At 47.7% G+C, this 25,118-nt stretch overlaps 1 protein-coding gene across 1 annotated transcript; it reads left to right on the top strand.

Moving 5' to 3' along the window:
* Positions 9,843-24,081, top strand: ARL8B (ADP ribosylation factor like GTPase 8B). Its single transcript, XM_021409267.1, has 7 exons — positions 9,843-10,097; positions 19,507-19,587; positions 20,204-20,277; positions 20,695-20,788; positions 21,348-21,415; positions 21,637-21,707; positions 22,152-24,081. Exons 1-7 carry the CDS (start codon positions 9,975-9,977, stop codon positions 22,199-22,201), a joined length of 561 nt encoding a protein of 186 aa, XP_021264942.1. The 5' UTR covers positions 9,843-9,974; the 3' UTR covers positions 22,202-24,081.

The following is a 25,118-nucleotide window of genomic DNA, read 5'->3' on the forward strand; positions in this document are numbered from 1 at the left end:
AGACCCGAGCTGGATTAAATCAAAGGAATTTTTTTTTTTTTTTCATTTGCTGTCTTATGCGCTGACCGCTAAACCACATCCGTCGAGCCTGAGCCCAGCCTGGTGAAACAAAAACTAGGCCAGGGCTTTTTGCTCCTTTCCCCCCCAAGCTGGTGCAGGCGATGGGGAACCCCTCCGTGCTGGCACCGCGGGGCTCTGTGCAGCCAAGTCCCAAAGCAAACCCTCCCATCCCCCTTGGGCGACCCTGTGTGGGAACCACGCTGACCCCTCGGCTGCAGGACCGGGGCAGAGCAGGAGTGCCACCCCCCTGGCAGCCCCGGAGCAGCGCTCCTGTCAGGGACGATGCGGCTGCTTGGGGAAGTTCTCACGTTTGGGAGCAGACAGCAGCTTTATTGTTTTAGTTTGCAAACCAAAACCAGCCGGGAGTTTCTGAAGTGTCTGCCATCCCCGCAGAGCTGTTTAGTCATGCCTGGTGTGCATGCATGTGAGACAGCGCAGGGGAGGGAGGCTCTGGGACTTTGCAAAGATTAAAGATTTATGCTGACCCTTGAATGCGATCCAAGGGTGCTAATCTGCCCTGATCCTATCGTCTGCGCAGGGCGGATCTATTTCACTTTCCTTTATGGTGCTCCTGACTCACTGCGCTCCCACTGCAGCCAGCCGGGTGGGAATGGGAAGCACCGCCGCTGCACATTTGTTTGGGTTTGCATGTAAAGCCCTGGACCTGCCGTGGGTGCAGCTCATAAAGGAAACCAGTGCGGATAAGATATGGGCGAGCTGAATGCTTGGAAACCACTCCCAGGCACAAGCTGCCGTGGTTAGAAATCAAGGTGGAGTGATGTGCAGGAGGCACAATGCTGGGCAGCTACGCCCAGCGCGTGAGAAAGGCGCTCACTGAGGTGGGCAGTGGGTGTGCTGCAGGGCCCAGCTTCACCCCACGAGGACAGAGGCGGCTCTGGGTCCATCTGTCCCCCCTGCCCACCCCTTCTGGTCCCCGGTGCCATGGGAGCCGGGCAGGGCTTGTGCCCCTGGCACTGCGCTGCTGCCTGGGAAACGTCTTGCTCCATCACCAAAAGGCTCCCGATGGCTGCTGGGGATTTACTATGGAAAACCAAGTGTGGGGGAAAATGCAGAGCTGTGTCGAAGGCAGAGTTAATCTCTGCCCTGGCACCAAAAGGTGTGGCAGAGAGAAGCACGAGCTCCCAGCACTGCCCCGGCCACGTGTCAGAGCCATCCTGGGGAGTCCGCCTGTCTGTCTGCCTGTCCACTTGGCTGTCCGGCTGTCCGTCTGCCTGTCTGTCCACCTGTCCAGTTATCTGTCCGGCTGTCCATCCGCCTGTCTGCCTGCCCAGCTGTCTGCCTGTCTGTCTGTCAAGCGGACGGTGTCAGTCACTCGGGGCCGGCCGTGCTGAACTGACCGGGAGGCAGAGCGCGGCGTCTCCAATTTCAGCTCCCCGGGGACATCCTGTTCTCCTGATAGCCCATGAGATGTAAATATAGCAAATGCAAAGCAAGGCACTTTCCTGCCGTGCCTCGCTCGGGCTGCATTTAGAAGGGGCTGAAGCCTAGCAGCACAGTTGGAAACACCCATCTGCAACTGTTAAATAGGCAGCGTGTTTTATTTTTAGTTTAAAATGAAGTTCCTGTTTGTAAGGCCAGAAGGGTTACAGGAAAAAAAAAAAAAAAAAAAGATGAAGCGGGATCATTTACTGCGAGGTTTCTTTTCACGTGTCCTTCCTTCCTTCCTCCCTCCTGAGAAATAGGATGTGGACTGCGGCTGTTCCAGTCTGCAGCGTTCGTTAGCAGCAGTGCCCGGCTCTGGCAGGGCCGTCACGCCCTGTGCCATGGCAGTGCCACGCTGCCGGGCCGTGCCAAGCGCCCTTCACATCGAGTTGCTACACCGAGCGCTTATCTCATGTAAATGAACGCTGCCTCTTCCTTCCTTTCTCCTTCGTCAGGCTGCGGGCTGCCCTGCCAGGCAGGGTGACGGGAGGGTCAGCGGAGCACACCCCCATGGGCAGCGCTCAGCCCCACCAGCCACTCCAATTAGCACAGCTGGGGCTAACGAGCCCACTGTTCAGTGCACGGCTCCTTCCAGCTGTAGTCAACCAGGATGTGTGGGGTGGGCACTAGAGGGTGTGTTTGGGTGCCTCCTCTGGGTGCCCTCCAGGGAAGGGGATGTGAGCTGCTGATGGGGATTTCCAGGTTCCCAGGAGCTGTGGGAGCCCTGGTGCGTGGACTGGCTTCCTGTAGTGCCGTGTGAAGGAGAGCAGGCTTTGCTTAATGAGGCAGGATGGGTCCAGTGGGAAAGAGAGTGGGGGGATTTGGGTCTGGGGAGGAGGCATGTGCTGCCCACGGGGCTTTGCCTCTCATGCTCTGAGGGGGGTTCTGGGTGCCTGCAGCTTTGGGTGGGCTTTAGGAGGGATTCAGCCTGTCGAAGATCTGTATGCAGATACCTGCATACATTTGCAGCTGATCAGGAGGAGGGGTGGCCCACTCCTGCAGCCTCGTGGTTTGTGAGCGCTGGGGCTTGAGTCCAGGCCAACATACTCTGAAAAAAGATAAAGAGAGGAGTGGGCAGCACGTGGCAGGAGGGGCAAATGGAGACCTGGTGTGGCCTCTGCAGGGAGCCACAGCCTTCTGCTGCTGGTTTTAATGAGAAAGGCCCCAGTGGAAATTTTAAACCTGGATCTGCATCAATTGCTCATAGTTCAGGGAGCTCAGGACGGGGAGTTCGGCCCAGTCCATGCACCAGAGCTATCTGTAACATTCACAGCCCAACATTTTTTTTTTTTTCCAGAGATGAATTCTGCCAAAGATGAGCGCTTGGATGTGAGGCATTTTTCTTCTTTTTCATCCCTTTTGCTAATTTAATTCCCAGATCTAAATCTAATCTTTCTGTCTCAGGCTTCTGTGACCCGGGATACATCGCTCACGGTTACGAAACTGCCGTGGCTCCGTCGCTCCCTGCAGTGCCGTGGGACGGCCGTGACACTCACCTGCAGCAGCACAGCCCAGGGCAGGAGGCCCCTGGCTTCAGCACTGGGCAGGTTTATTGCTGCATTGAGTCACAGCCTTCTGACGCGACAGTGCGCAAAGCACTGCGTTTCCTCATTATTGAAAGAGTGGCACAGAAGCCCCACGCTGGGCTCTCCCTTGTTTTCATTCTTTCTTGTTTTCTCGGTTGTAGAATGAGAACTAATCAGAGCAGTGCTCTCCAGCAGGCTTCTGTGCGTGGCATTACAGTGGAATCTGAAATTCCTTTTGCTGCTCATGCATACGAAGCAGGAAGAGCCAGCACGGCTGCAGACTGTTTGTGCTTTCAGATGGTTTCGCCAAGGAGAAAACAACAGGGTAGCGGGAAGAAAGCGTGTTTGCTCGGAAACACGTCTGGAGCGCAGCTCCCCAGAGCTCACCCGAGGGCAGGGCAGGGCCACAGAGAGCCCTGCAGCCAAAGCTCCCCAGACCTCCTGCTGCACGGCGCGGCCAGCAGCCTGCAGAGGAACACGCCGGGCATGTCGCTCCTGCTGCCCTGCTGAGCAGTGCCACGTGAAGCACGGATTAGAAAGTATTCATAGAATCGTAGAGTGGCTTGGGTTGGAAGGGACCCTGAAACCATTCAGTTCCAACCCCTGTGTGGGCTGGGTGCCCCCAGTGCCTCAGGCTGCCCAGGCCCCACCAGCCTGGTCTTGGTCCCCTCCAGGGATGGGGCATTAGGTGGGTCCCTCTGGCTTGCTGCACACAGCCGTGGTGGCTGGGAACAAGCTCTCGTCTGTTTTCTTTGTTTCCAAGTGACACCCGGTCCCCAGGATTATCTCTCCTTGGCTGTGACAACATGGAAACCAGGTGTTGGGATTGACAGGTAGACAAGTGCTCCCGTGCTCTGCATCCATCCATCCGATGATGGCTCATCGCAGGTGAAACCCCTCCCTGCGATGTCTTACGTGCATGGAGAGAGAGAGGTGCTGGGGGCCGGGGGCTGTGGTTAGGGCTGGGTGGCACTGGGTGACGCTGGGGTGACGCTGGGGTGAGCTGCGGAGGCTCCGGGCGAGGAGCGCTTTGGTGAGGCTGCACCCCCCTCTGCTGGAGGAACCCAGCAAGGACACAGGCAGGGAAAGGGAGGAGGAAAAGGGGCTCAAAGCGGTCGGGTAACCCGGGGATGCCAGACACCAAAAGGTGCAGAATGGTGACCTCGGTGGGATTGGAATGTATAGAATCACAGAGCCACAGAATTATTGAGTGACTTAGGATGGAAAGGAGCTTAAAGATCACAGAACAAGAGAACGGTTGGGTTGGAAGGGACACTGAAGTTCCGCAGCCCCAATCCCTGCCGTGGGCTGGGTGTCCCCCAGCTTAGGCTATGCAGGGCCCACCCATGGCCTCGGGCACCTCCAGGGACTGGGTCCCCACGGCTCTGGGCAGCACTGCCCGGGCCTCACCGCTCTGAGTGAAGAATTTCCTCCTCGTATCTAATCTAAACCTCCGCTCTTTTCATTCTATTCAGATAAACGTGAACCACTGGTGCCTAAATTTATCAGCTATCAATAAGGGCCACCCATGGTTCTGTGCCAACCAGCTGCAATGGAGCTCTATTTCAAATCTATTTTTGCAAACAGGGGGAGGCAATGCCTCTCCTGCCCACTCCCCACGGCCACCTCTCGCCCTCAGTGCTGGGGAGGAGGAAGGAGCAGGTGAGGAGCTCTGGGACTGCCCTGAGGCTGTGACCTGCAACAAGCAGCCTTGTGTGAGTGAGGAAATAATGCTGTTTTGGGTCCCTGGGCCTCACCCAGCATCTCTCTGATGCTGCAATGGGTCTCCCCTGAGTGCTGGCTTCCTCCAGATTCAGCAGGACACATCTGCACTAAGCAGGAGGCCTGGGGCTCCATGTTCCTCTTGCAGAGGCTCGCTTGGAGACTGTTTGTGCTTAGACTTAGTGCAGGAAGAATGCTTTCTTTTCTTTTTGGATTTTAATACTAAATTATAGAAAGGGTGAAATGCTGCGACTTAGCTGGCGAGGGCTCTGACTGTGCAATAAATCTGCAAGCGTGGGCCCGGCTTTTGCGCAGGGCTCTGTGCAAGTGCCAAGGTCTCTGCTAATAAATCTGACTGGAGAATCAGGAGGAAACTTTGTTTTTAACTTACTGCTAACAGCAGGCTCTTTTTCACCCATCATTTTTTCCCCTCTCTCTTCTGCTGATTCACACTCCCGTTGCCTCGCGGCGGGGAGACTCCAGCATTCCTGAAGGTCATCGCCTGCACGCAGCAGCTCACGCTGCAAAGTGCTTGCCAGCCTCCACCGAATCAGAATGCTAAAGCAACTGCGATCATTTCTATTTTCCTTGTCAGCGATGGAAAAGCTTGCAGCCTGCCAACTGCCTAGCTGCCACGTTTCCAGTCTGCTGGGCTACCAGAAGGCAGCGGAGGTGCAGAGAGGTAATTCCTCCCTGCAGACCTGACGCCACGCTGCCTCGGTGGCACAACACCCTGAGGGTTTTCAAATGGGCTCACCTAGGGGCAGTCCCCTCCACGATCTAGGAAGCCCAGAGCTGAGGAAGGCACCTGCCTGACCCAGCAGCCCATCTCCCAGGCAAGTATCAGGACTCTGGGCAATGAGATGCGGCTGTGCAGTCAGGTTCCTGCAGGACCGCAGCCTCAGTGCCTCCCAGGCTGTGCCTCCTCCCCCCTTGTGCCTATCCTCCCCAGCGTGTTGAACATGTTATTCCATCCTGTGCAGGACTGAAAAGAATGTTGTCAGCATGCGAACATCGCTAAGACAATAAGAATGACTATTTAGTTTTCAGTGCATGTCTCCCTTTCAATGGCAAAGGAATATTTCTGTTTTAGCTCAAACAAAACCAGCACAATCGACAGGTTTCTTGCTGAGAAGAAGTGTGGGGAAGACACAGTGAAATCCTTCCTTTACTTGAGGTTGTTTAGTGAGGTTTTGTGCTGTGGCCATACCCAAAAGCCTTGCAAAAAGCACGCCCTGAGTACAGCTGCAGGAAGATGCAGGTCACCGCCCCAGGAGGGGCCTGGCTGCTCCAGCTGTGCAGGCAGCATGCTGGATTTAGGTCTGGTGATAGTCACTCATCCAGCTCTAGGTGTTCTTTAGCAAATGGAAGTAGTGCAGAAAGAGAAAGAACTCTTTTGCTTTTAGTAGGAGCTATTAACAACAGATCCCAGCATAGAGCAGCTGCTGTTTGGGGGGAAACCTGCCTGATTTGTTCTGCTCTGGCTTTAGCCAGATCTTGGGGTACCACCAATTCAAGGGGGAAGGCTTAAATCCAGCATGTGGGCTGGGATGGCATTTCGTCTAGTGAGTTTGGATCTGATTCACTGAGCTGACAATGACAGTGTGCCAGGCTCCGGCTGCTGCCACTGTGACATGCAGCTCTGGGCAGGGCTGGCACTGACCGTGCACTGTGTCCTTTCCCTCTGAGCAGTTTTAATGTAAGCTTGAAACGCTTTGCATTAACTATGCTCTCATCTGCCTGTTTTTCTTTCGCTAATACTTTCAGCAGGACTCGAAGTGCAGAATGGAAGCAGACCCCACCTGCTGGTGCTGTGCAGCAAAGCTCCCAGCCTGGGCCCATTTCCTCACAAACTCTGCTCCGTGTTTCGCCCTCCCTCTGTACGTGGGACACCTGATCTAGGAGGCACCGTCAGCTCCTAGGCCATTTTACACATGGCCAGCTCCATCCCTCTCGAGAGAAAACTAATGGCAACATGAGCAGAAGGCACACACAGGGCATGTATATTGCCTCCTTAAAGCATGAAACATGAAGAGGCAGAAATGCAAAATCTCACACCAATATTGGCGCTATTATTTTGTCGTGTTGCTTGCTCAGCAGCAGGGGCAGTGCCACACAGCCGGGCTCTGTAACTAATCGAACCAATTAGTTTTTTTGTGTGCACCAGCTAGCGGGAGTAGTCTTCAGCCGAAGACAAATTAAAGTACTGTCCAGTAAGACATTCTATTTTGAGACGAGCTGTCCTATTTTCTCATGCTAATGACAGACTCGGAAATCTGAGCGCAATTTAGCTCATTATTAGAACTAATTGGTGCCAGGCATTCCGTCCCCTTTGATACAGCTAACCATGGGCAGGAAATTTTCTGAGTTAATGAACCATAAAATGGATTAAGAACTTTCAAAGTGTAGTTCATATCACAGCTTAATTGGAAGGAGCGTAGTAGCTGGCAAAGAAAAGCCATGTGTTGGGGTGGAAAAGCATATGCATGGCCGCCTTCCCCGACACCAAGGAGGGGGAAATTTCTCCTCCTGGTGCCACAGAACAGTCTCATTTCAGTGCAGGCACTTTCACCAGCAGCACGTGGTGCAGCCCAGCTTGGCGGGATGGCTGCAGCGGGGATGGATGGAAATGGGCTTTTTCCTCTGTGTGCAGCACTTAGCATTCCTCCTGCGTAACACCGAGCGGAGAGAAAGCAATTAATACAGATCCCCCAGCAAGGTCGGCAGGACTGCCAGGCAGATAAGGTGCCAATAGGAAATGTAGCATGAACCCTCCCAGTGTGGCTGGCATCGCTGATGGCAGACTGTCATCCCCCGTGGTTTCATACAGATCTCGTTCTGTGTGGTTTTGTACACCTGTTTGATAGCAGTCAATAAGAGCAGATTTCTTCCCCCCTTTTTCTTATCTGATGGTTTGGGAAAAATAATATGGCGCAATTTAGAAAATTTCTTTCTGGTGGTGATGGGGAAGAACTCCTCACAGGTGCCCCAGGGCTGCAGCACTGGCCTACAGGATGCCAAGGAGAAACACAGCTCGCTGCAGTGACCTGGGGCCCTAAGGTGACCAGGTGAAATGGGGTATCCCTGGATGGAGACACAGCGCACATACATCATCAAGCAGAGCTGATTGGAAATGTAACACCCACTATTACATTTTGTGACGTAAATATTTCCCTGAACCTGCATGGAAAAATTTGAAGCCTTTGCCCTTAGCAGACATTACAGAGCTTTTTTTTTTTTTCATCATCCAAACTTTATGATTTTTTGCTTCCTCTGATGACACAGCAATACAACATTTCAAGCTATGACACAAATTTGGTAATTTAAGGAATTTGCAATTTAGATAAATGATGACCAAAGTGCACCTATCCTAAATATACTTGGAATGATGATTTGTGTCATTGGCTGTACCCAGAGGCTCTCCTCTCACGGTTTGCAGCCTGCAGAGAATTTCCAGGAAATGTCTAGACACAGAAAGTGATGATCTGAGTCGTGTCTTTATGTGCTCTTTCTTCTAACATGGCCATCTGCAGCCCGGTCCTCCTCTGCTGCCTGAAATATCCTGCAATCCATGGCAGCAGTAATTGCATTGCTCTAAGTGCTCTGTGCTGCCGCAATAACGAGTGCAAAGGCTCCCAGGGTGCCTCTGCAGACAGCTGACAGCGGAATTGCGAAGCAGAGTCAAAGTCTAAAGAGCTGAGAAACCCTGAGTGGAACAGTCAGTAAAGTGATGTACCCAGCTTAGTGCTCGGTGCTGCCTTGCTGAGCACAGAGCAAGGGATTTTGGAGAAACCCCATCATTTGAGGAAAATGCATAAAATGTACTGTGAATTCAGCAAAATAAAGGGTATGACTCCTCTGCATTTAGACACACAGCTTTTGTTACAGCACAAATTATATGCCACAGATTTTATTGGGAGAAATATTCAGAATGTTCAAACGCAGACATATGAGAACCTGCAAACGCCTGCATCGCTCTGCAGCTTCCCTAGGCCTGCTGAACAGACACAGCATCCCCGCCTGCTGGCTCTGCAAGCAGCCGATACAAATCACGAAGTCTGTTGTCTGAAAACACACCACAGATGAGAGACTTCCTCCACATAGGATATGCAGCCTGTGCGGAAGGTCTCTCTGGTTTCTCTGCAATTCAGGGAGAGGGGACACTGTATTGTTTTCAGCTCCAGAAGCGCTGGGTAACTCCTGCACTGTTTTGTTTCAGCGAGTGAATTAGCAAATTAGATTTGCTCCCAGGAGTAAAATATGCATTTATCACTTAATCGAAAACATGACTGCTGCATAAGATGTGCTGTTGCCTGCTGCACATCTGTTCCCAGTGTGTACATCAGGAAACTTTTATCTCTGAAATGATGATGGACATCCAGCAGCAACTGGCCGCTTCCATCAGCTCCTAGCTGGCTCTGCAATCTGAGTGCTACAGCTTCACCTCCTGCAAAGCCTTCAATGTGCAAACCACAGGCAGACGGGGACCCTGGGGGTCATTCTTCTCCTGTGCTTCAGCAACAAACAGAATACTGTGGGCTGCCGGGCCCCAGGTGAGGAATGTGCGGCAGCAGCAAATCCTTCTCAGCCTGCCCCAGCAAGGGAGGGCTCAGGGGGCTCAGGGTCTCTTCAGATGAGGTCTGTGTTGGTAACGGAGATGAGTGATGGTCTCCTGAGATACACCAGTTATGTTCCTTGCATGTTTTATCTGTTCTCTTTGACACGCTCCTGGGACCTCGCTACGAGAGAGGCCAGGACACACAGGAAAGAGCCCAGCAGAGGCCTCCAGGTCGGTGCGGGGCTTGGAGCGGCTCTCCTGGGGGGAAGGCTGGGGCTGCCTGGCCTGGAGGATGCTCAGGGGGATCCCACCCACGCCCACAGCCCCCAGCGGGAGATGCAGGCCCGGGCTCCGCTCAGCAGGCGGCGGCCCCCCCCGCAGCAGCCACCAGGGGCGCCAAAGCGACGGGGCGGCGCTGGGCACAACTCCGCCCCCCCCGCCCTCGTGCCGCAGGTCCTCCCCGGGTGCGGTGCGCGCGGCTGCCCTTAGGGGACGCTGTGGGACGAGGCCTCTCCCGGTGCGCCGCGCGGGCCAGGCCACGGCGTCATATGACCGCGGCGCGGGGGCGAGCCGGGCCGTGAGGGAGCGCGCGGTGCCGAGAGCCGCCGGAGCCGTCCCCGGTTCTCCCGCGAGTGCCCGGCCGCCGCCGCCGCCCCGCCGCAGCCATGCTGGCGCTGCTCTCCCGGCTGCTGGACTGGTTCCGCTCGCTCTTCTGGAAGGAGGAGATGGAGCTTACCCTGGTGGGGCTGCAGTACTCCGGCAAGACCACCTTCGTCAACGTCATCGCGGTGAGCGGGGGGGGGCAGGGAGCAGGCCGCGGGGCGGGCCGCCGCCTTCCCAATGCGGCCCGGGAGCGGCCGGCGCGGGAGGGGACCCCGGGCTGCTCGGGGTCGGGCTCGGGCTCGGGGGGGGGCCGGGCCGGGCCGGGCCGGGCCGCGGGAGGTGGCTGGGCTGTCCCCGGGCCTGCGGCGGGCGCGGCTGGGAGCACGGAGCCCCGCGCTGTGCTGCGGCTCGGGGAGCCCCGTGCTGCGGGCCCTGCGGAGCGGCCGCGTCAGAGCGCTGTGCGGTGAGCTCTGCAGGCTTCCCTCGGCCTTTTCTTGGGGTAACCTAGGGGTGTCAGCAGCAGCTGTCCCCAACTTGATCTTGTCAGTGGTCATCAGTAAATGATTTACGTGTTTCCCACTCCGTTGTTCTCTCTCTCTCTTTTTTTTTTCCTCCTTCTTTTATTTTTTGTTTTCTGAAACCTGTATCAATTTATGCCCTTTCTCTTGAGGCGTGTGCTAAGAAGTGCAACTTCCAGGCCTTGCAGTAGCAGCCTGCTGAGCCTGGGCCTGCTTATCAGATGAAGGAGCAATGTGAGAGTCCTTTCCTACGCAGAGCTTTGCCATTGTTGAATGTGAAAAAGAGTGACTTGATTAGATGGATTCTTTGGCCTCTTCGATGTCCTGTTCTGCAGATGTATGTGGCAAAGCATTCACGAGGGGCAAGCTGCAATTTGTCAGCTGGTGTAGGGAGGCTAACGTGGAGGGGTAGCCTTTGCTTTGCAGGAAGTGTGACTGGTTTGAATCTAGTGCACCTAGAACATAGGGCTGATGTCCTCGACTTCAGATCCAAGCGCACCTTCAACTTCTTCTACGAGGCTGTGTTAACATTACTGAGCATTTTTATATATGTATTTATTTAAGTGTCAGTTGAATGAGTAACTGCATGGTAAAAGACACTGCCATTCTCCTGCGGTTGTATATAATTCTTGTTACGCTTACATGTCAGAACATAACAAAGCTCTTGTGTTGTTAGGGATGTTAGAGCTCCATAGCTTTCATGATAGTCACATGAAATGGTAAAAAATACCTCTTCCTCAGCCTGGTTGTGTGAAGCAAAAGCTGCTGGACTAATGTGAGAACTCCAGAAGCCCTTTCTTTCATGTGCTACTGGCTGTCACTGCCTTTGGATTTCTACAACTTGGACTGTATTGGAAATCCACTACTTGGATTTCTGCAAATGGAACTCAACCATTGAACAACCTCAGTGTGCGGTTGTTGACCTGATGCTTATTGGTGTGGTTTTCAGCTGAACTTGGGCACTGGAATTGCTTTGCAAGTTTTTCTCTTCTGTTGTCCAGGGTGGCGATGGCACATGTCAAACTACTACTTTTTTGTATTTTGAAGCACATCCACTTTGAGGTGGTATTTGTGAAGCTACTGCAGATAATGTGGGGCACTACAGGGTAGTTGCACAGTGACTTAATCTGTCTAGATTGTCCCAAGTGGCAAAATTACTAAAAGCAAAGCTGACAACTGTGCCCAGCTTGCTTTGCTAGAGGTTGAAGCTTGCAAGGTTTCAACTGCTCATTAGGATCACACCCAGAAATTTATCTGAGTAAGTGTCATTCAAATAGGCTTGCAAAACTGAGTGAAATAAGGAAGTCATTATGTGTAAGGCACAGCATCGTTAACTGTTTTACGTTTGGGAGTAGCATGTCACATTTCTGAAGCTTTTAATTAGGAAATCTGGTGACTCTAAGCAAAACAGAGTGAGGGGACTTGCTCACGTCTTTATTATTGGTTTAAAAAATTAATAGCATGAACTGTGATTGTCAGCATGATATTGCTTCTTACAGAAAGAATAGTGTAGTCCATAGCACGAGGAGCTAACCTTGTGTCTCGTGCTGCCTTCACTGTAAGTCAGAGCCTGCGTTAGTAGATCAGTGCTGGAGAAAAATACCTGCTCTCTGTGGCCTGGTTAATGGTTTGAATGGAAGCAGCTGTTGTGTACTGGGATTCCATAAAGCTGAAATGAAAGGAATGATGCAGCAAGGTGCTAGCCCTATAGACTAGCTTTAAAAGCTGGATTGCATGGCAGGATGTGGCTCAGGGTTGTGCTCTGCCTAACAAATGCGTGTTACCAGTCTCTTGACAACAGTGAGTTTAATGTAATGTAAATCTCTAATGTAATCTTCTGCCTTGCGTGGGTACCCAATCAAATCAGGCGCATGTAACTGAGGGAAAACTCAAGCCCATTACCTAGGAGGCTTGATACAACTCCTGGCTGCCACTGAAGAAGAAATGCCATGGAGGGCAAACAATCTGGTTCTAGAATGTTCTTTGTAGGCTGGGAGCAGGATTTGGCTGTATTTGTTCCTCCAGTGTCAACAAGCACTCAGTTGATAATCAGACCAAACTTAGTTTGACTGGTGGGTTTAAAACCCATAGCAGTGAAATCTAGTTGTAGCTGGATGCAGCTTCTGCTTTGCTAAGGCTCCATATTAGTCACTGTCTCTAATTAGATATTTAGCATAAGTTTTCCATGTGCATGAGTAAACTTGCTCACAAGGGAGGATATCATTTCCTCCCGGTTTTAATTTCCATAATGTAGATGGTCTATGGCTCCTTTCAGAGAAACTGCATGTCATCTCAGTATCACCTCTTGAATTGTGAACTTCTTATCTGAGGGCTTGAGATGGCCATTGTTTTCTGGAGTCTGTGGTATCTTCTGTTGTTTGCATCTCTGCAGCTAGTGTCTGTCAACAGGCTTTCATCAGACCGTCGGAGCTGCAGGTTACAGCCATGCTGCTGTGGGGAGATAGGACAGACAGCAGAGTTCCACTGTCATGTGATGCAACTGCAACATGACTCAAGCAAACCGATGGCTTCCAGGCTGCAGGCAGGCAGTGCTGGCCAGTGGTGGGACACTCGCTCAGTTTCAGGATGTGCCTGATGGAAGAGCAGCATTCCCTGTTGCACACTGATCCTTGACCCAGGCATCTGTGGCTCTAAAACTTCATGGTCTGGTCTTCAGTGGGCAGGAGAGGAGCACTGCAATGATGAGGAGGGAGACGGACCTCCCCTAAACTTGGTCTGTTCTGCCTGTGGTGACTCCTTTTTGGGATTTCTGTCAAAGCCTGAATTGATGTGTCTGGTGTTTGTTTAACTCTGGAATATCTGGAAAGCTTTTGAATGAGGCCTTCGTTTCTGGAAAGAGGCAAGTTCAAATGAAACTCCTCTGAAGGAAACATTGCTTTGGGCAGCTGGGAGCTGTGATTTCCTTCAGTCCTCGTGACTGTAACTTTGATTTAAAGTTATGCTGGAGAAGTGTGGGGAAAGATAGTTCTAAGTGGCTTCACTGGTCACTGGTTTAGTGCCTGGTGAAGCACCCAGGTGGGTCCTAAACGGTGTGTGTGTCACTTTGTAGCACTTGGGTGAGAAGTGTGATGCATCCTTAAGTGAAGGGTTTCTTAATTGCTCAAGTCTATTGAAATGGATTGCCTCACTTCATTAGGTAATAAAGCTAATATGAGGTGACTCACACTCCGGTTAATGCTTTCTGTGAGGTCTGTCTTGCTGTACTCCAAGTGGTCTGAAATAGGTGACTGAAATCCAAATGTTGGTCTTGGGTTCCCATGTAACACTCTAAGCAACACAAGAACTTTAAGTGGTAGCACTTAAGGAAGACAGCACTTTCGTGGTTGTCACAGAGGTGTGAAATGTCTCAAGCTCTTATACAACTGACTCCTAGCTAGCAATATGCCTTTTTAGCTTGTTTCACTTCTATGTGGTAGTTATGCGATAGCACTCCATGTTCTTTTAAATATGCCACTGAAGTCACTGTTGGGGAAGCGAAAATGCATTTTTACGTAGACTTAAGTTATTTTGCTTTCAGCAGTCATTCACAGAAGTGCTGTTGTAAAGCCCTTTAAGGGACTTGAATCTCAAGGACTCGAGTTTCTAAACCAATATGATCACAACAAGTAGTTGAAATGCTGAAGTATTTTGAGAAGGAAATTGACTGCAGAAACTGGAGCGCTGATTTGCCCATACATATTTCCCACTTTCTTGGTTGAGGCTATAAGTGTTGCATAGGATACTTGGTGTAGGGGTAACTTTATGTAATGCAGCACTGACTGCTTTTTCTTGAGAAGAGCTTGTTAGATGCGGCTGTTTTCATAGTGTATAAAGGAATTTGGGAGCAAACGGTGAGATTTAAGGTAGTGTTCCAGTGTAGGGCTGGGAGTGTCCCAGCTGGAGTCTGTGCTCCAGTGATGCTATCAGGTAAAAGCTCAGCTGATTAAATATATTCTAGATGGATAAAAAGTATTGTGACTAAAGATAAAAATCTTTGCAGTAACAAAGCTTATGTGAAGAAACTTGTCCTATAACAGGAAGGAATCGTAGCAGCTGTGAGAGGCAAGCTGAAGTCTGTCCTAGCATTTTCTGTTGCTGTAAAGAATCTCCTTGTGCAGGTTGTGCAGTGAGATCATTGTAGCTCTGAATTGGTGGGTGAGCCATTGTAGCTGATGTGTCCAGTGCCATGCTAGCCAGAGGGGAAGAGGAAGGAACACAAGCTTTACTACTACAGTTTGAGTTCTGCTTTTGTTTCATGATTAAAAGAATTTCTAGGGAAGATGCAGGAAACAGAACTCCAGTCTTAAGATCAATTACTTGCTTAAGTTGCTTAGAGATTTGTGCTGCCGGTCTGATGTGCGTACCCTTCTGGAGGATAGCAGTCTTCTTGCTGTAACTTGTGGCTACAGAAAGGTGAGTGGAGAAACAGTGTCTTTTGGTTTGGTTTGGACTTAAGACAAATGTTAGGGTTAGTAAGCAGCTTGTTTCATTGTTAACTATGTATTTATAAAACAACCCCCGCTTAGCATTCTTTCTGTGCTTTTTGTGGTGGTAGATGATGCTGGGTTAAATCCTTGTCAGAAGTGCTCTCATCCTGCCCTTCTGGAATATGGTCTGTAATGATAACTGGCACTCTGCCATCTCATTCTCAGGGGAAACCTTCAGTGGGAGCTGGCTGGCAAGGCTGCCTCTGGCCTGCTGCTGGGCTGAGCAAGCAGACAGCAGGCTGATGGGAGGGCAGTGCAGCCCCGGGGCAACCTGCCAGAGTTCAGGGTAAAAGCAGTGCTTGTGAACGTGGCTGTACTGACATACAGTGGTCAGTAGACCCTGCCACAGCAGATGCAAACAGGAGCTGACCAGTGAAGCAGTGTAGAAGTCTGAGGTATGGTGAAAGGGCTGATGTGATGCTGACTATGGCTGGGCTGGCTGGCACCCAGCAAAACACTCAGGTGTCTGTTGCTTTCCTGTAACAATGAACTGTTAGGTGAAGTTCAGCGTAGCACAGCCCTGCACCAGAGATAGTGTTAGCTCATGTGTAATGGATGGAACGGACTTGGTTGTTGTATAGACAGAGCAATCCATAAATGCTATAGTCTGTGCAACAGCTGGTGCTGACTGTATTATCTCACCTGTGTCTGAATCAAAACTGGTTCGTGCATGTAGGTGTCTGCGCTGTACTCCTAAATTACTCCGTATCCCAGGTGGGCTGATACTTGGGCTGGGTTTCAGTTTCCCTATGGTAAAACCTTACCTGTATCTCTCACATGCCAGTTTGTTACAAGAACTGTCCCTTGGGATGGACAAGGATCACATAAGGCTGGTTTGTTGCCTCTGGCTAGCTAAGAATCCCCTTCATCTTAGTACTTCACGTCTAGTATTTGGTGTGACTTATTGCCTGATCTGGAATATAAGACCTGTTGGGTCAAAGTGGCTGTAACTGGGCAGTTCCAAACTGAGCTTTGCTGTAGTCAGTTGTGAGGCTTTCAAAAAACAGATTGCTTGCCCTTAATCCATGCCGTACCAACATCAAATCATACTGCAGTACCTGGGCATGCCAAGAGGAAATACTAGAGAGCACTTGTGTATAGCTCGTCTTAGTACCAGTCATTGCTTCAGTGACTATCTTCTATTAAACAAATTGAACATTAATTCTAATCTTCAACTACCTTAATGTAAGTTTTGTGGAATGTCAGTGCTTGTTGGTGTGCCTGAGCTTAGGAACTGGGTGGCACTAAACCTCTAATATATCATGTGCGTGGGTTCTCTGGGAGCCTGGAATATCGTAAAGGGAACGTCTCTTAAACCAGGAGGCTTACATGCTAATTGTGCAGGTTCTTTCAGCATATGGCCTCTGAAATCTGGTCCGTTTAGTCTCCCTCTTATCTCTCATGTATGGACAGGAGTTAGCTTAGTGACCTTCACTGGACAGCTTCCATTAATGCTGCCTGGTCTGCATGGCTGCAGAGCTGAGCGCCTGTTCATAATCACTTCCAGGACACGCAGCTGATCTGAGAGGCCTCGAAGAGATATGGTGTCTGCCTCCTGGAGTATTCATGGGTGCTGAAAACAGATGCTATTGCTAGGTCTGCAAGCAGCTGCTCTGCTGTCCTTGAGTGCTTGAGCAATGCTTACTGCGTGTGACAACAGCTAAGCATTTTCAGACTGTGAATAGAAAATATTTCTGTTCTTCTCAAATTGTTTTAAAGCAAATGTCTATTTCAGAAGGAGAAAACATTATATCGGGAAAATAAGTAATAGGGCTGAGTAATCTGCTTTGGGGAAGGCAGGCAGGGAAGAAGCCTGACTCAAATGGAACTATATACTAAGAACAGCACATTCTTCTTGTTGTCCTGTGACAGCTTTTTGCATGTAGGAAGAGCCGAATGCCTTGGCTTTTGCCAACAAAGGCATAACAGTTGTTTTAACTGTCTTTGGACCTGCCTTAAAAGACAAGGTGACCGCCAGTAGCTTTCTTCAAGTGTGCTGGCTGAACTACAACAGCACCTGCACTCGTATGAGTAAAGTGTTTCAAATCAAGGTCGAAGTTCTCTGAAGTGCTCAGAATGTGAAGATGGATGTGCCTCACAAAGCTGCTGAGATCGTGCTCATCTCCTCAGAACCCACAGCCTCCAAACCTCCTCCGGGGCAAGGACTTGTTTGTGTTTTGGAGATGGTGCAGTGAAAGCACCTCCTGCCCTCTCATCCTGCTTCTGACAGCTCAGAAAGTCACTAGCGCTAGTTTGTCTCACCTACAAAGCAGGGTATAAGAAGCTGAAACACAAGTTGCTACACTGCAGTCATGTGGTTACAAGTCTGAACAAGTTGTTCTACCTGGGTGCACACTGTGGGTATGGAGTACTTGGGAAGTGGCGTGAGGTGCAGCAGCTCTTCTGAGGGCTTTGTAAAAGCTTGTGATGGATCATGGCAGCTGCTTCAATGCTGCCGTAAGCATGTGGCTGAGGTTGCTCTCATGTTGCTCCAATGTGAAGGGATCTGTATTTTAAAGGAGTGGTGGGAGAGCGGAAGCTCTCTGTTGATTGGAACAGCCGTCTACTGGAGGACCTGAAAGCATCTGAGTAGGAATAACTAACAGCTTGTGGAGTTCTCTGGAGCTGCAGATAAATGGAGGTTCAGGGAGTGTCTGGAGATGCTAGTTAGAAGATGTGGGTGTAGGGTGTGACTGCCAAGGCAGGAATGTGGCAGTTCTTGAGCAACCATAGCAAGCTGACCCTTCAAAGGCAAGATGAGCAGTGCAGGCTTTGGGCTGAACTGCAATCAACAGGGAAATATTGCTTACCCACTTGCTGTTGAATGATGATGGCTGGCTGAAATGGATGAGCTGGACTCGAGGCTCTCAAGGCAGTGATGGGAAGCTAACAAACAGGCATCCAGGTCATGTGCATGCTTTACTAAACTTCTCAGGAAGGTTGGGTTCTGAAGCAGTGCTGTGTGAGTTTGCCATGTGCTCTTCTGTATAGCATAAGCAGTTGAAACTTCTTTCACGTGGGTTTGCAAAACAACTGTCTAATGAGATTTAATCTGTTTTTTTTTATTACTATTTTTACAGTATCATTCCTTAGATTCAAGGTCTTAGTTATTTCAGATGCCTTTTAAGACTGTTAGCAGTGTAGCTGTACATCTGGGAAGCAGATCTTAAATGTGAGAAGTCCCCTCCTGTTCAGGGGGCTGCTTGCTGGCCTCACGTGCAGGCTCTGGCTGTATTTGTTGTGGAGGTCAGCAGCAAGAACAAAGTGCCGTTTAGCTGGGAGAGTTGGTCAAATAAGTAAAAAGCAAGATTAGAAGCCAACTGAAAACATATGGATGATATTGTTTCTTAGCGTAATACTGGAGTCTATGTATTGTGCGAAGCTTCTGGCTTTGGTTTGCTGATGGAAGATCAGGGTTCTGATGTGAAGGGGAAGCAACAGCTGAAAGTATGGGTTTTTGAGTGACAATTGAATGACAAAGCTCGTTGTCTTCTGGCTGCGGACTCTGAAAAGCACGTGGTTAAAGTATGTCCACACAGACTTGGCTACTTCCAGCTTGTGAGCAATTGGGTCCAAAGTGTAGGGTGTAGTGATTGCTGCTTCATAGATCCCAAAAGGGCTTTTCATTCACACTGGCTTCTCTGTGCAATATGAGTTGAGAGAAGCAGAGTTTTTACTGCTGTGATATTGAGCCCTAATTAAGCAATTGGATGCATTTGAGTTGACCTTTATTTCCAATTCTGATGTGACTGTCTGGTTCTATTAAGCGTAATGGATGTAGTGAGATGCATAATGCTCACTGCGGCTGAGATTCGCCTTCTGCCAGAGAGCCAAGTCTGCATGGGAGAAATTTGTGCTGCTGGTGATACCGCTTGTTGTGGCTGCTGGGTTAGCTACCAGAGATAGCTGTGAACTTGGCTTTTATCTGTAGCACAGCTTGCAAGTGTAACTGAGAGTGAAACATCTGCCATTACAGAGCCTCTCTAATGTTACACTGTTTTGTAGCAGTTACCTCGGAGCTCGAAGTGATGCTAAGCTGATAGAATCAGATTGAGATGCTTTACAGTTGTGCTTTGATTGCCTCTTCCACTGCTGAACACGTTTGGCACAGGGCTTTACAGGAAGCAGACCTGTCAGGTCCTTCCACCTGCTGGCCTTTTCAGACTCTTCAGGTAGCTAGCCATGCCTGTGGCTTGAAGACTTACCCCAAAGTGATTTATTACTCTAAATATTGTAAAAGTAGCTTGCATCAGAGAGACATCTGAGTATTTTAGCTTCCAGGTGACTAGGAGATCCTGTAGTACAGAATTTGGCTCCTGCCCTGGCTATTTGTTCAACTGTGTAAAGAACTTCTTGCAAGTAACTTTGTTCCCTTGGCTGCCCCAAGGCTTGAAAGATGATTTAAGTCCTCGTAAGAAACTATGTGACTGACCTCAAGCAAGCTTCAACTAAAACACATCAGTGTAATATATGTGATTTCTTGGCTATGAAGCTTTCAGCTGGGAGGCATGTAGCTAGAGAAGCATACAGTATTTTACTATGTAAACAAGTTGCATAAATGCTGAATTTAACATTTCTTCTTTCTCCAGTCAGGTCAGTTCAGTGAAGATATGATTCCTACTGTGGGCTTCAACATGAGGAAAGTTACAAAGGGTAATGTAACAATAAAGGTACGTGAACATCGTTGACTCTTCTTAAACCCATAAGAAGTTGTCTTCAGAGGCTAGTTTAAAAATGTTTGCTCTGTTTTGTTCCCACCATTGGGACACATGTAGGAAACTGAAAAGGCCCAACTAAAGCTGTCAGATAGCTTAAGAAAGCACTTGTTTATTTATAGGGTTTCCTAAATGAGAAACTGTTTGACTTCCAGATTCATGGGCTAGTTACAGCAGTACTGTAATAATGCTGTCTGGTTTTAATGTGAGTGAACTTTCACATGTTCGGGGCACAGACTTCCTATTCTCCTACTCTTCAATATTGCTCAAGGCTTAAGTCAAAAGCAGAGTTTTAAATTAGTATATTTTCATGTGTTCTACAGTATGTTTCCATGAAAACGTAGTACGTGGGTGTTTTTGTGCGGTTGGTACAAGATGCTCTAGTTTTCATCGTATACGATTGGGGCTGTATGAGCAGCTGTATTTTCACTGCTTATGGAGATTTTCTGTTCTAATAAGTGGAAGGCCTCATAGCTGGCACAATGGGAGAAGAAAACTGCTTTGACTTCTTATATTGTACGTTTAAATATAGCGTATAGCTGAACTTATCTTTTTTTTCCTTCCACTTGAGATTTGGGATATAGGAGGGCAGCCACGGTTCCGAAGCATGTGGGAGCGATACTGCAGAGGAGTTAATGCTATTGTGTAAGTATCATCTTCCTTTGGCTAGTGCTTGGCTGCAGATTTCTTGTCTTCTGCATCTAGCCTAACAGTGCATGCGTGGCTTGATAGCACTTGTTTTAATTCTGAAACTGTACTGTACATAGTGACTTCTTTTGCCCTGGAGTTCAGGGCTCAAGTTGGGTTATTTTCTCATTGTTGTCTAATCCCACGTACTAATGTTATTTCCTATTTGACTGGAGTGGCAGTGTCATCTTAATGGGAAGAATCTTCCATTTACGTGATCATGGGGAATTTCTTTGAAAAGAACCGAATTCTTTGCTCAGGAGACCTAGCTCTCTTTAAAGCTTCAAATGTGCCCAAAACTGATGGCACAGAACAAAGACACCTGTTTCTGGAGTAGTTCAGTCTTGCTAAACTAACCTTAAATTCTCTTTAAAGATACATGGTAGATGCTGCAGATCGTGAAAAAATAGAAGCCTCTCGGAATGAGCTGCACAATCTTCTAGATAAGCCACAGTTACAAGGAATCCCTGTAAGTAACTTGTATCATATCATTATTACGTGTTCTTGAGAATTGTACATAATCTTAGTGCCACCGAGGAGTATTTGAACTCTGAAGTCCAGTGTGAGCATTCTAAGCAATAGCTGCACCTAGTGTCTAAAATCCAGTTGTTGGCCCCGGCGAGTACTTCAGTGATCGTACTGAACTTGGTGCAACCTAAAAAATGTGGAAGAGTAGATTATTCTGCCATATGGATTTGTGCTCTTCTGAGGTCTGCTATGGTACGTGTTAACCAGAGTGTTGTACAGACTCAGTAAGTTTGGGAAATCTTAGCTGAAAGCTTACTGTGTTTGTTCTCACTTGTATAAACCGATGTGTTCTCGTACTTGCTTTTTGTATATAAGAGGTTTTGGACACCCTCTTTCCCTGTAACTAGGTCAATCTTTCTTCTCAACTTGGCTTACTACTGAAAGTCTTACTCCACTGGATTTAATAGTCTGGTGTAGACTGCTTGTTGCTTTCCTAAAATTAAAACAAACAAAACAACAGAAACAAAGCTGAAATTGTTTGTTTCTGCTTTGAATTTCAGGTTCTAGTACTTGGAAACAAGAGAGACCTTCCTAATGCTTTGGATGAGAAACAGCTAATCGAGAAGATGTAAGTCTAACCCTTTAGAAGAGATGCTAAATTAACTCAAATGAATTCATGTACATAAGGATGTTAGGTGAAGAAGCTTCTATTTATAAGTAGAAAACACAGTAACAAGTAGCTGAAACATTGTACAGAAACAAGTTACATGAAGTGGAAACAGTTTAGATCTTCAATGTAGAGCGCTTGGTATAAGGAAAGTGTGTGTTTCAACTTTGTTTCTTTTATAGGAACCTTGCTGCTATTCAGGACAGAGAAATCTGCTGCTACTCAATTTCTTGCAAAGAGAAAGACAATATAGGTAACTATTAACCTAAAACTGTGTGCATTAAGAAGAGCTTTATGCCTTTTGCTGTAGGGCTAAACTAACTTTGTTACCATCAGGTGAGGAGAGGCAGTAAAGGCTGTCAGACTGGCTTAAATATGGTGAAGTTTATCTAAAAGTAATTATGTGAGCAAGACCAAGGTATCACTTGAAGTCTTTCTTAGAGGTGCTGTTGACTGAGGAACCCACGTATCTGCAGTTCTCCAAATGTTGTTTGCAGGGCTCTGGGCTTCTGCAGGACTAGAATACAAACAGCAAACAAACTTTCAGAGTATTGTTCTGTTAATCTGTCTTGGGCCATCCTCTAGAAAAGGGGTGGCCAGTTGTCTTGTGTATTTGAGGCAGTGGGCATACCGAAGTGATGCTGGTTATGCAAATACAAATCAGCACTTGAATATGGAACTTCTTCTCTCTCTTCAGATATCACGCTTCAGTGGCTTATTCAACATTCAAAGTCTAGAAGAAGCTGAAGTCTTCCTGGAATCTCCAGTACCAGTTGGCCATAATCTCAATTGTCCACTTCCCTCCATAATGAGATATAACCCAAAAATCCTGTAACAAGAATCTGCCTTTTCACAGTTCATTTCTCATGTGCACTGCTGAAGACTTGTATTCCTATTATGTCACAAAACAACTAGAGTTGTCATAAAGTCAGCACAAATATTTATTTTACAACCATCTATGGTGGGAGGGTTGTGGGGGGGCTTTTTAAGAAAAAATCTACCATGTTAACTATGATGGTACACTCTGTTCTGGTTTTTCAGGGCCAGGTTTTTATATGATTTTCAGCAAGTGTTTTATTTCTAGTGTTTAGTGGCTTGAAGATGCTGATGCTTGACAGCATTAAGATTCTGTAAGATGCCACATACAGTAGTTAGAAAACATTTAAACGTGAGTTGTGGGATAGTTTATCTCACAAATGCATGTGATGTGTGTATGTTAGCAGAGAAATGGAAACTGTTTGCAGAGGGGAGCACAAGACATAGCTCAGCATCACTAACCTACAGCTGAGATCTTATCCTATCACTTAAAAGAAAAAACTTATGATGAATTAGGAGAGTCAACTGCTTAAGTTCATTTTGTTGCTTCTGTTTAACGTTTGTCTGGGGAATGGGAATGGACTGTTCTGTCAAGCTTTCAAAAATTGGAGTATTCCAGCATGAAAACAAACAGCTTGGTTCAAACACATTTTTCTATCTCCAGATTCTGGTGATCTCTATCTGAAACCAGAATACACATTCTGAGCGGCTGCATGACACTTAAATTACTGATGTTTTTGTATAGAGTCGGTTGTTGACCTTTAGCACAATATGTATGTAACTGTCTAGTGTCTCTCCTGCTCATGAAATAGCTGGGCACAGTTTCACCTGGTGCTATGAAACATCTCAGCTATTGTGACAACTCTAGAGCTGCCTGCTTTCTTGATGTAACCATGTGCAAAGTCTGTAAGTGGCAAGGTGAAATGTTCAACTGTGTCAAAGCACAAGAAAGCCAATGAATCGATCCTATTTCTTGACTAGCTTCTACAGTGTAGGGAAGTATATATAAACTAAAGATTGTAATGTTTTTGTAGCTTTACTTTCTCAATGACTTCAATATATTTAAAGGGACAGACTTGTTAAGACTGGTTTGTTCATACAGTAATGTCAGTGTAGCTTGCTAGTGTATACAAATACATGGTACACCTGCTTGCATTGCCTCACACTGTGTGTGATTCTTCCTTACCGAAATGTGGAGTTTGCATTACTTTGGAGTCTTTGGTTGAAAACACTGTTTTGTCCGTATCAGTAATGACAAATCAGTTTTAATTTAGACTACCATGGCCTTACTGTTCCGTACCAACTGTTGCACAGACACTACATGCTGCCTGCATTCAGTCTGAACTTAAATTTAACTTCTCGTCCCCTTTCAGTTCTCTGAAGTGTGATTTCAATTAATTCATCATCTGGTGCTGTAGAGGAGAGGGTATATTAACTTGCTACTGTAGTCCCTAGTTCACCGTGAACTGCTACAGTTACTTCTATCTAGCAAACTTGCTTGTGCCTAAATAATGGAAACTAAACTAGAATGTGTGAATCTTTGTGGGGGACCAGGTCACTGTTTAGTTAACTGGCCTATAGGTAAACTCAATGTGTTTGGTGTTTATATACTTCACTGCTTTCAGTATTTATGGCATCCAAACACTACCAACTGTTAACCTGTGCATTACTCTCTGCATGTGAACAACTTATACAATTACTGAACTTTGTAAATACGTGGATTTTTTTATTTAGGTGGATGCATATGTTGGTTTACTGCTCTTCAGCTTTATTCAATAAACTTATGTTTTGAGGGTTGTATTGACACTTAACTGACTGACTGGAGTTGATGTGGCTTAACTCACGGCATTGTGGGCTGTTTCTTCTCTGACTGAAACTAAATGGGCAAAGAGGTGCAGTAAATACCTGAGCCTCCTCATCTTCTGTGGTTGCACTATTAAAGTGAAATGCTTGTAAAACTACCTTTCAGGCCTGGGGCTTTCTCAGCTTACATAAACAGGCTTAACTAGAGTCAATCTCAGCAGTCCTCAGTGCTTTTCATGTCTGTGAAAAGGACTTATTAATCAGCTGAAGGGTTGTAGGCAGGTCAGCCTTCTGGAGTTCCATTTTTTTAGAGATAAAAGTACTCGTGTCTAAAATCTTGTTTCTTGTCATCTAAACTAGTCGTGGCTTTTCTAGCGCAGGTATTGGATCTAGCAGTGTCTCATTTGTTACCAATTAAAGCATCAAGTTTTGTATCTCACTGGAAAGGTGAGACTTCCATTGACTGTGGTTTCAAACAAAATGTTTTTTTTTTTCTGATATCTGAAGCTGTACTGACTGTTGTTCCCCAACACTGTTTCATTAATTTCTCTTAGGTGACCCATTAACCAAAGGGATGGTATGCCAACATCTTTCCAGTAATGGTAACAAATTAAATGTCTTCTGTGTGATCTGCCTCCACGTAAGCCTTTACATTTCCTGAGCTGTAGTGAGCTGGTTCTCAGGTCTGAGTACTGGGTGTTTAGCATCTTTTGTAACTGGGCTTGTGGGAAGGGCTGAGAACCATTGAGTAAAATGTCAAATGCGTATTTCTTCAGTTGATGGGAGTTCCCTGCATGCAGTGTTAACTACCTGAGGCTCACAGTCAAAGCAAAAATGCCTTGTTACAGTGTTACTGTTGTAAGATTTGTCAACCTGGCTGGTCACTTAAGTAAGCTGCTGTGTAAACTTGTCCAAGGACTGACTGCTTGAGGTGGCATTTAAGTAATAGTTGCTACTTCTGAATGTGAATAGCAAGAGAAGCTACTGGCTGCCTATAAATGAACGTAGTCAAATGTTCTTTTTTTTTTTTTTTGTTACTTCACAA

The sequence above is a fragment of the Numida meleagris genome, chromosome 11, assembly GCF_002078875.1.
Source record: "Numida meleagris isolate 19003 breed g44 Domestic line chromosome 11, NumMel1.0, whole genome shotgun sequence".
Taxonomy (NCBI): domain Eukaryota; kingdom Metazoa; phylum Chordata; class Aves; order Galliformes; family Numididae; genus Numida; species Numida meleagris.